The sequence below is a fragment of the Mesocricetus auratus genome, unplaced genomic scaffold (genome assembly GCF_017639785.1).
Source record: "Mesocricetus auratus isolate SY011 unplaced genomic scaffold, BCM_Maur_2.0 Super-Scaffold_100028, whole genome shotgun sequence".
Taxonomy (NCBI): domain Eukaryota; kingdom Metazoa; phylum Chordata; class Mammalia; order Rodentia; family Cricetidae; genus Mesocricetus; species Mesocricetus auratus.
In genome coordinates, this window is record NW_024429209.1 from 19503055 (window position 1) to 19514218 (window position 11164).

The 11164-nt window shown below is 53.8% G+C and overlaps 1 protein-coding gene across 1 annotated transcript; it reads left to right on the forward strand.

Annotated features, from left to right (window-relative positions):
• Positions 1-4141: 4141 nt before the first annotated feature.
• Positions 4142-9969, forward strand: Pck1 (phosphoenolpyruvate carboxykinase 1). Its single transcript, XM_005074472.4, has 9 exons — positions 4142-4365; positions 4788-4969; positions 5501-5704; positions 6001-6188; positions 6959-7121; positions 7749-7973; positions 8062-8193; positions 8673-8768; positions 8902-9969. Exons 1-9 carry the CDS (start codon positions 4142-4144, stop codon positions 9354-9356), a joined length of 1869 nt encoding a protein of 622 aa, XP_005074529.1. The 3' UTR covers positions 9357-9969.
• Positions 9970-11164: the final 1195 nt, after the last annotated feature.

Sequence of the window (11164 nt, forward strand, 5' to 3'; positions counted from 1 at the left end):
TATCTATCTATCTACCTACCTACCTATCTATCTATCACAGCTGTTGCATTTTGGTGGGACCTGGCCAGGGCTAGATTGCCTTTTTTTTTGAGGCAGGGTCTCGTGCCACTCTGTCTGATATTGAACTTACTATGTAGCAAAGGGTGACCTTGAATGTCCAATCCTCCTGCATCCACCTCCCAAATGCTGGGATCACAGGTGTGTACCACCATGTCTAATTTATGGGGTGCTGGGGATTGAACCCAGGACTTTGTGCATTCTAGTAAAGTACTCTACCAACAGAGGCACAGCCATGGCCTTCAGACTGCTTCTTGACTGCTCTATTCTGTGAGACTTTCTGCCGCCCTCTTCCAGAGTCCTGGAGGCAGTCTGCCTGGAGAAACGACCAGGCTGCAGCACTGCCCAGCACTCTTTGGGCAACAACTTCCCTTTGACCTGCCCAGAAGGCCAGGGGCATGAGGAGAGCCAGACCATGCTCGGAGACTCAGGGTCCTTGGGTTTAAATGACTCCTTAAATGTATGGGTCAGCCATGTCGGTCTATCTCCCCTGGGGACATGTATAAGCACATCTGGGAAGGCTCTTGTGACCTCAGAGTCCATAGCCACTGTCTGTGTCATCATTATTGATCCTAGTCTGGATGCAAATACAGTCACTGATGTTCCCACAGGATGTGGGCTGTGGCCATGGCGACGGGTCAAGTGTATGCAGCCTTTTCCCCCCACAGGACCACTGTATGGATCAAACTCACCATCCTCCTGCCTCTGCTGCCTGGGTATTAGATTACACCATACCTGGCAGGGGTTCTCTCTCTCTCTCTCTCTCTCTCTCTCTCTCTCTCTCTCTCTCTCTCTCTCTCTCTCTCTCTCTCTCTTTGGTTTCTCTGATTGCCCTGGTTGTCCTGGAACTCACTCTGTAGACCAGGCTGTCCTTGAACTACTCACAGAGATCCTCCTGCCTCTGCCTCTTGAGCGCTGGGATTAAACTCATGTGCCATCACCTCCCGTAAAGACATCCACCTTTGATGCCGGCTGCGCCTTCTGCTGGAAGCCTGTATAAGGACAGTGGAAGAAGGAAGCTATTGCTGTTTGTCTGTCTGTCCTTGACTGGTCAGCACACCTATCCCTTCGCTGACCTTACAGCCTACTTCTTCAGGATCCCTGCACGTACAGAAGACCAGCTGAGACATCCTGCCTCATGGACAGAAGACCAGCTGAGACATCCTGCCTCATGAACAGAGCAACTACTGGAGTCTTGGACTTTCCATTCACAGCTAACCATTGTTGGGATGGCTGTAAGTCATTTCAAAAAATCCCATACACGAGTCGGGCGCACACCTTTAATCCCAGCACTGGGGAGGCAGAGGCAGGTGCATCTCTGTGAGTTGGAGACCAGCCTGGTCTACTAGAGCAAGTTCCAAAATAGCCTCCAAAACCACAGAGAAACCTTGTCTCAAAAAACCAAAAAAAAAAAAATTCCATACACATGTATAACATATATATTAAGTTCTTTTACTCTAGAGAATGCTGGCTAATTTTGAATCTGTTTCTGGGTGTCTGGACTCCCTCTTTTCTCTCCAAAGCAGCTTTACATTGGGAAGGAAGTGCACACTTGGCAGAAAGCTGTCCTGACTTAAGGAAACGTGGGCTTACGTCTGGGGGCGTGGGGGTCTCCACACGTCTGTGTGAGAAACCACATGAGAAATTCCCACCCAGTGGGAGGTCCTGGCCCCCACTTGTCCAAGCACTGAGCATCCCCATAAATGGGCTCAGGACTCTCTGGGAACCACAGCAGGGCAGCTGGAGATCAGCTCCTAGGATTTCCTTGGAGGTTTATTCAAGATGAAGCAGTAGGAAGGTGAGCTGCTTCACAACCCTCCCTGGGGAGGGGGCAGGAGGGCTGCCCCGTGAGGCCTCTTGTGGGCCAGAAACCACCAAAGAAAAGGAAGCACGGGTCCCCAGGTGCCCTCGGCTGGGGTGAGGACACTTTACCTTCTGTTTGTATCTCAATTCTTCTGGAGGACCATGAACCTCCAGGTCATTTTGTAGCCCAGCATCTACCTGCCTTGTGACATTTTGACGAGGCATGGCACGGGTGCCACTGCCTCCCTGTACAGTGCATGTGGGGTACAGACTCATTGGAAGGTCATGGGGATCCCTGCTCCTCCACCATCACTGGACTAGCTATGTCCCTCGCAGAAGATGCACAGCAGAGGTACCTCGGATGTGTGCAGGACCCCAGCTCTGGTCTCCGGGTTGTTTTCAACTCAGCCTTCCAGGAACTCACACCTAGCAACGGAATGGGGCTTGGCCATGAAGAGCAGAGGAAGTGCACACTAGAAGAATGGCTGGTTTGGCCCACTCGGAGAAAGGCCTGTTGGCTACTGAACCAGACACACAGGCTGGGTTTAGACACAACACAGTGTGCTTAGGGTGAGGCCACCCCCCTCCTCATGAGCAGTCTTGGAGACCAGAGTAGGAAGCACCTTCCTCTGCACTGACGTGAAAAGCCCCCCCCCGCAATGAACCTGGGAGAAGTGGTGATTTGGGTGCAGGAGGCAAACGCTATCACACAGCCTTGCAGAGTGAGCCGAGCCCCAAAGGGCTCTGCCTGGATGGCCCTTAAATGCGCCTCCAATCTGACACAGGCCTCAGTAATGCGAGTCACAGAGTTGCCTGTGGGCCAACCCCCTGCAATCTCCTCTGGGGCCAGCTGTGGGCAGCTGGGCCTGGCCATTGGCCTGTTTCCATTGCCTTCTCGCTCACTTCTCTCTAAACTAGCGAGCTCGAGGCTCTTTCAATTGGAATGAAGGTCTGTGGGTTGCAGAGAGGATTCTTCACGACTGTGACAAAGGTCTTGCTGCTCAAGTGTGACCCAGGAGAACTGCCAAGCCCCCCCTTCTTTTCCCTAGACTCCCAGACTGGCAAGAAGTATCCAGGCAGCGGCAAGGGTGACTGTGTCTAGCCCAGAACTTCCTGAAGAACGTGCTGAAGGTCTAGAAAAGGCAATGGTACTTTACAAGGGGCCCCGTGGTACTCTGTAGCTGACTGTACGCACAGCCTTCTGGCTCTAACCAGCCAGCTGGGGCCCGCTAATTGATCCTTCTGCCTCAGTTTCCCCGCCTGCACCCAGAGTTGTCATCTTTCCACTTCGGCAGTAGTAAAGAATGAGCTGACATGAAACTCGAAAGCAGGGAGCAGTATGCTTGTATTAGTGATGGCTGTGCCAGGCCTTGTCCCCCTACAACAAAGCCTGAGGCAGCCCATACCCTCTGGAGTAGCCAGAGAATCCACCAGGCTCCAGCTAACTGGGCTGTTAACAGATATTTGTCTCGAAGGTGAGTGTCTCAGAGCTAGAGTTTTCTTCTCATGACCTTTGACCATGAGGGTGACACCTCACAGTGTTTTGACAACCAGCAGCCACTGGCACACAAAATGTGCTGCCAGCAACATATGAAGTCCAGGAGGTGCCCCAGCTAACCCTGTCCTTGACCTCTACCTACCGATCAAGAAAAGGGACTGTAGTTTGCATCAGCAAGAGGCAGGGTCAAAGTTTAGTCAATCAAATGTTGTGTAAGGAATCACTATGGCAGACAGAGGGGCCTGAGGCCTCCCAACATTCATTAACAACACGGAGTTCAATCATTATCTTCCTGGGGTTTATTGTGTTAAGTTGGTTCCAAACCTTGCTGACTGTGGCTATGATCCAAAGGCCTGCCGCTTACGTCAGAGGCGAGCCTCCGGGTACAGCTGAGAGGCCGGGCTGTCCACCCTTCTGCATAGTATTTAAGGCGAGGAGGCTGGCTATCAGGCACAGGCGGCCTTCCCTCTGGGACACGCCCTCGGTCAACAGGGAAAATCCGGCAAAGCACCCTCCCATCTCTGACCCAGGCCTTCCGGAAGGAAGGAAGGAAGGAAGGAAGGAAGGTAGGTAGAGTCATTTCGTCTCATTAGCCTTTCTTAAAACATCGGCGATGGGATGGCTCACTTCCTGTACCCTGACGACCACAGCTCCCTGGCCACGTACAACCCATGCAAAGTCTAAGAAGGGTCTGGAAGGAGCCCATGGGAGTCACTGTTCAGGAGCTTCTTTTTTCTGTTTCAGGTGACCCAGGAATCCCTGCTCTCTCACACAGGTGCAAACATGCCTCCTCAACTGCACAACGGGCTGGACTTCTCTGCCAAGGTCATCCAGGGCAGCCTCGACAGCCTGTCTCAGGCAGTGAGGGAGTTCGTGGAAGCCAGTGCCCAGCTGTGCCAGCCGGAGCATATCCACATCTGTGACGGCTCTGAAGAGGAGTATGGGCGCTTGCTGGACCACATGCAGGAGGAGGGCATCATCCGCAAGCTGAGGAAATATGACAATTGGTGAGTCCCCTTAGGCCACAGCATCCCCAGTGTCGTTATCGGAGTCCTAGCAAATGCCTGAGAAACTTAATACAATCACCAGAGTCCAGACACCCTGTGAGGTTTCATAGCCAGCCACCAGATTCTCCATAACCATGGAAGACAGTCCCTTTCCCCAGGGCGGAGTCATTAGCAAATGCCTGAGAAACTTAATACAATCACCAGAGTCTCGATAACCATGGAAGAAGTCCCTTTCCCCAGGGCCAGCTCACGGTCTAGCAAATGTCAACCTGATCAAGTCCCTGTTGACTTGGCTCCCATATTTGAGGGGCTTGGCTAGTGTCCTTGTGTCCTGCTAGACTTGGAAGACCCTGACGTGGGCAAGAGGGGTCCATCCCTAAGGACGCTTTGCTGAAATAACATCTGTCTCTTTTTCTTTTTAGTTGGCTGGCTCTGACTGACCCCAGGGATGTAGCCAGGATTGAAAGCAAGACGGTCATCATCACCCAAGAGCAGAGAGACACAGTGCCCATCCCCAAAACCGGCCTCAGCCAGCTGGGCCGCTGGATGTCCGAAGGGGACTTTGAGAAAGCTTTCAACGCCAGGTTCCCGGGGTGCATGAAAGGTGAGGGGCCCTGAACCCCAAGCTTCACATAGTTGATGTTCCTAATGGTGGCCCACGCTGCATAGGATGGCCAGATATGAAAAAGTACTTCCCGGTGCTGTTGGGGGGATGGTGACACAGGGATATTAGAGTGCTCTCTGCTAGTCCTGGTGGCTCGGGCCTGTCATCCCAGACACTGAGAAACTGAGGCAGGAGGATTCAAACTTGCAGCCTGGGCGGCTTACACTTTGTCTCAAAATAACAACTGAACAGGGGTGCTGTTCAGTGTAGAGGGCTTGCCTAGAATCTGCAAGGCCTCAGGCTCAATAAGTAATATCAAACAGATAAAACAGAAAATAGTTTAAACAGAACTTAAAGCAGCTTTAGTGCAACCAAATGGGAGGGTGATGAAAACTTTAATTTTGGCAAACCAGAGTCTGGTGGCCAACAGGACATGACGCGGGAGACTCTGGGTACCTCCAGGAAGTTGGTGTGAGGACGCCTTGTGAGCCTCTGTAACGTCTTCCCCACTCCACCCATCCGTCTCTGCAGGTCGCACCATGTATGTCGTCCCTTTCAGCATGGGGCCACTGGGCTCACCTCTGGCCAAAATTGGCATAGAGCTGACAGACTCACCCTACGTGGTGGCCAGTATGCGGATCATGACACGGATGGGGACAGCTGTCTTGGAGGCCCTAGGCAGTGGGGAGTTTGTCAAGTGCCTCCACTCTGTGGGGTGCCCTCTTCCCTTAAAAAGTAAGTGTGCTCTTTCCAAATCAAAAGTCTAAGTGGAGGGCTGGGGGTGTGGCTCGGCGGGTGAAGTGCTTGCCTAGCACGCACGCACGCACGAGGCCTGAGCTCGATCCCAGACACCAGGTAAACCGAACCTGGAGAGAGAGGCCCGATCACCCCCAGCATTCAGGGGGTGGAGTCGGGAGGACCAGACGTTCCATGCCGTTCTCGGCTCCACAGCTGGTTCCGGGCCAGCCCTGAGACCTGAGCAGCAGCGCCCACCCGTGCACTCACGGGTGCTTGTTTTTTTTTTTTTTCAGAGCCTCTGGTCAACAACTGGCCCTGCAACCCGGAGCTGACACTGATCGCCCACCTCCCGGACCGCAGGGAGATCATCTCCTACGGAAGCGGATATGGCGGGAACTCGCTGCTGGGGAAGAAATGCTTCGCCCTGCGGATCGCCAGCCGGCTGGCCAAGGAGGAAGGGTGGCTGGCAGAGCACATGCTGGTGAGCAGCGGGCAGAGATCTGGAGGGCGGGGGGGGGGGCAAAGGAGAGCCGTGGCAAGTTTCTTCTTCCACCTGAGGACTTGAGGGCAGAGTCGGGGAATACCAAGGTGACGCTAGGCAAGGCAGTGTGCGTGCGTGTGTCAGTTTGAGAGGGGCTCAGGCACACTGGAACAACAGTGACCTTGGAGATTTTATTCTTTTTGCAACTCATCAGCTAACCCTGACACCCAAGGACTAGATCTGAGGATCTACCTTTGGGGAGACCCCAGGGGCATTCCCAGACCTCTGGGGCAGGAGGGACCACAGATCTGCATTTCTTTTATTTTTGGGGGGGGCGGTTTGAGACAGGGTTTCTCTGTATTGTTTTGGAAGCTGTCCTGGAACTAGCTCTTGTAGACCAGGCTGGCCTCAAACTCACAGAGATCCGCCTGCCTCTGCCTCCTGAGTGCTGGAATTAAAGGCATGCGCCACCACCGCCCGGCGCAGATCTGCATTTCTTGATAACAGGGCTATCTCAATCTTTCCTCGTCTCCTCCCGTCTCCTCCTCTCCCTTCCCCTCTCCTCTCGTTCCACACCTCTTCCTTTTCATTCCCTGCCCCCTCTGCCCCCCTCTGTTCATTTGAAAGACAGGCCATGTTCCAGTTGCAAACACACACTCTCGTCTTTCTCTTTTACTGTGGGAATGACACAGAGTAATGGGCTTTCTTGTGATAGCTCCCTAAGTGCACGTCAAGGGTTAGAGATTTGAATGTGATCTTTATCCCTGCAGATCCTGGGCGTGACCAACCCTGAAGGCAAGAAGAAATATCTGGCCGCAGCTTTCCCTAGCGCCTGTGGGAAGACCAACCTGGCCATGATGAACCCCACCCTCCCCGGGTGGAAAGTCGAGTGTGTGGGTGATGACATTGCCTGGATGAAGTTTGATGCCCAAGGTGAGTCTCCAGGTCTGGTTGGTGACAGGTATGACCCTTGGTGAGTGACTGGTTCCAAATATTCCAACTTCTCCTAAGTGCCCGGCACTGGGCATTGCGCGCTTGAGTTCAGAGTCAGCAAGGCCTCAGCCGTGTTACCTGCAGGCATTTCGTGAGGACCTTCTGGGTAGACAGGACTGTGAGAAGCTGTTTGCTTACGCACGTGCATCTGTTGGGAGGGAACTGCAGAGCTGGGGGTCTGACTCTGTGGGTAAAGGCACTTGCCGCCACGCCCGAAGGCCTGGGTTTGATTTCCAGGACCTAGATGGCAGAAGGAGAGGGCTGACTCCTCTGACCTTCATACATGTATGTGCCCTGGAACACTCACACCGCACCCCATGCACATGTACACACACATGCAAAATAAATAAGGAAATGAAACGAGACTGTGCTGCAGCAGACGTGAAGGGGGGCGCTGCTGCGGGAGCCTGAGGTGACTATGGTGCGGATCAAAATGGATGGTTGTGCAGATTAGGGAGGGAGGAGAAAGAAGGGGAAGTTAGCAGGTGAGGCAGCCTGGCAAAGCGGGAGGAACTCTGTGAGCCCGGCTCCAATTCATACCTCCTTCCGTGGCCCTCGACTTTCCAGGCAACTTACGGGCTATCAACCCAGAAAACGGCTTCTTCGGGGTCGCTCCTGGCACCTCAGTGAAGACCAATCCCAACGCCATTAAGACCATCCAGAAGAACACCATCTTCACCAACGTGGCCGAGACCAGCGATGGCGGCGTTTACTGGGAAGGGATCGATGAGCCGCTGGCCCCAGGTGTCACCATCACCTCCTGGAAGAACAAGGAGTGGAGACCACAGGATGGTGAGTCTCCTCCAGGGCCACGGGCTCTAGATTGTGGGCTCCACCTATCTGGACCCCAGGCTCAGGGATTTCTCCCCCTCTCTTGCAGAGGAACCCTGTGCCCATCCCAACTCGAGATTCTGCACCCCAGCCAGCCAGTGTCCCATCATTGACCCTGCCTGGGAATCTCCAGAAGGTGTGCCCATCGAGGGCATCATCTTTGGTGGTCGTAGACCTGCAGGTGAGACTTCTGTCCAGGTTGGGAACCTAGGGTGTGGCCATACAAAGAAATCCAGGGAATCTTTTCTCTCCGAACTGGTTCCAAAGATCTCCCTTGCCCTATATACAGATTAATTGGACAAGTTTAAATGTAGGGCTAGCCTTTGACTCCCCAGTGGCCTTTCTGGATCTGTGATCTGAGATAGCATAGGCCACTTCACTGAGAAACCTCTCTGGTGTGACAAGGGCTTAGTGGCTTCCTGTTTATTGTCTCTGCAGACGTAACACTAACTCAACAGAAAATGCTGCTTGTCAGGCAGGGCGGCTCACACATGTAATCCTAGCACTTGGGTGGCTGAGGCAGGAGGATTACTGCGAGTTCGGGGCTATCCTGGGCTACAGAGTGAAACTTCTTCATCCAAAAAGGGGTACTGCTTGGCTGAACAGTCCTAGAGAGTTTGGATGTCCAAGCCTCTAAGGACCGTTGTCTCCCTGCTTAAGGTGTGCCGCTTGTGTACGAAGCGCTCAGCTGGCAGCATGGCGTGTTCGTGGGAGCAGCTATGAGATCAGAGGCCACGGCTGCTGCAGAGCACAAGGGTGAGTCAGAGTCAGGGCCCCCAGCCCTGGGAAAGGCACTCCAAGCCCTCTTCTTGGTGTCTGCCGTGGAGGGAGGGGGAGAGAGAATCCGGCCTGAGGGAGCCGGAGGCAAATGGCGGCCTCTGCTCAACAGGCAAGGTCATCATGCACGACCCCTTTGCTATGCGGCCCTTCTTTGGTTACAACTTCGGCAAATACCTAGCCCACTGGCTGAGCATGGCTCACCGGCCAGCAGCCAAGTTGCCCAAGATCTTCCACGTCAACTGGTTCCGGAAGGACAGAGATGGCAAGTTCCTCTGGCCGGGCTTTGGAGAGAACTCTCGGGTGCTCGAGTGGATGTTCAACAGGATCGAAGGGGAGGACAGCGCCGAGCTCACGCCCATTGGCTACATTCCTAAGGAAAACGCCCTGAACCTGAAAGGCCTGGGGCACATCAACATGAAGGAGCTGCTAGGGATCCCCAGGGAGTTCTGGGAGGAGGAGGTGGAGGAGATCAGTAGGTACCTGGAAGACCAAGTCAACGCTGACCTCCCCGGCGAGATTGAGAGGGAGCTCCAAGCCCTGAGGCAAAGGATCAACCAGATGTAATCCCAGCCCGGGTGGCTCTGAGTTCACCCCGTTCACCCTTCCCAGCACGCACAGGGAGCCAGGCCAAAGCCAGCCTGCCCCAGCTTTGAGAAGCCCACACAATGCTGAGTAGGTCAGAAAGGCACCTTTTGTTAGTCAGTGGAGCACCACAGGGGACAGGCTGGGGACTAGCACGGTTGGGTGGGGAAATCACAGCACGCGCTCCAAGGTTTGCTCTGATGATGATGCGGGCTTTGGTCCCGCCTCAGGGTCTCTCAGGAATCCAGGTTTTCACTTTAGCTGTAGCAGTTAGCTAAAATGCACAGAAAACATACTTGAGCTGTGTGTGTGTGTGTGTGTGTGTGTGTGTGTGTGTGTGTGTGTGTATGTGTATGTGTGTGCGTGCCTGTCTGTCCCGTTGTCTACAAACTATTTAATGCCTCTGGAAAAATCTTGGGCAAGTTTATCTGCAGTTGCAACCAGAGAGATGTGTTGCTTTGTTGGCTAGTATGTGTGTTTAAGTTATTTTTATACACTGCCCTTCCTTACCGTTCTCTACATAATTGAAATAGGCATCCAGACCACTTCTTGGGGGAAAAAATTTACCAAATAAACTTTTATAGGAAAAAGTGGATTTCATTGTCTTTGTTTGTTTTTCTTTCTTTCTTTTTCTTTTTACTTGAACTAGCAAAAGGAGAGCGCTCTTATTAAAAACCTTGAGGTTTGATCCTGCTCCTCCGAGACCCCGGTGGGCGGTGGGGGGGGGGTCGCAGCTTCACAGCTCTACCTCTGAAAGGAGGGAACTGTCAGGGCGGCGGGTGAGTGCGGACCGGAAGGAGGCTGGGAGCAGGCACCGGAAGAGAAGAAAGCCGAGCCCCTGTTTTCCCATGTGCTAACTCACTGGTGCCACTAGTTGGCGCTCTTTGTCAGCTTTCCGCGCTGGCCTGTGCGTTTGCAAGATCCAGAGGGCTTAAGGTGAGCGTTTACAAGAGTTTGAGCCTAGGGCCTCAGCCTCCTCCGCAAGTGCGCTGTGGACAGACACAGGCCTTTGCCTTGAAGCCCTCCCGCGATCAACACTTTTCTCAGTTGCCACGGGCCCAGAGGGTGGGGAAAAAACAAAACAAAACAAAAAAAAAAAAAAAAAAAAAAGAAGAAAGAGCATTAATCGCACTCCGGTGTAATCAACATACTGACTGCACTGTAGGCTGCCAGGGAAGGAGATGGCAGGGGTTGGCTCAGGGTCAGCCTGCGCCCTTCCTGGATTTCTCTGCTACTTTCCTTTATTGGTTGTTCCAGAAGAGTCTAAACAAACCATAAACTTTATATAGTGTGTTATATGGCGCGCTCACCCTGCAGTTGAGTGTTTTCCTTTCAGGGAGCAGCCCGATCACTCCAGCCTCTCCTGCCGCACCCAGCTGCTGGCTCGTTCCCACGTTCCCTTCCCAGCACACCTCCGCAGACCCACAGTTCCCCGGGGCTCCACTTGGAGGGTGGCTTTCAGGTGGGGGAACCGAGACCAGGGAGCGTCCACCAGGGCTGGGACTCAGCAGTCTTCCTGCCCCCTTTAAAGTGAAGCAGGACTGCATTCCTGAACCAGAGTCATGGGCTTCTCATGGGCCTGGACGGCTCCCTAGATCTGGGTCCCTGTCAGGAATACTGGGCCACACTGGGCCACACGAGGCGGGGGCTCTGGTCTGTGCAGCGGGTGCGGTGATGGCTCCGGGCGGCTTTGCTGCCGGCCGAGCTGACCTCCGGTTCCTTCCTCCTCCCTAGCTGACAGTCTCCGATTGTACCTCGTCTGCGCTCCCCGGTCAGTAGTAGCCCCGTAA

What these genes read in the sequence shown, in the direction of transcription:
- Pck1 (XM_005074472.4), top strand. Translation starts at nt 4,142, where the DNA reads ATGCCTCCTCAACTGCACAACGGGCTGGACTTCTCTGCCAAGGTCATC. An exon ending in GGAGTGGAGACCACAGGATG is followed by an intron (nt 7,974 to 8,061) that starts GTGAGTCTCCTC and finishes CCTCTCTTGCAG; the next exon opens with AGGAACCCTGTGCCCATCCC. An exon ending in TGGTGGTCGTAGACCTGCAG is followed by an intron (nt 8,194 to 8,672) that starts GTGAGACTTCTG and finishes TCCCTGCTTAAG; the next exon opens with GTGTGCCGCTTGTGTACGAA.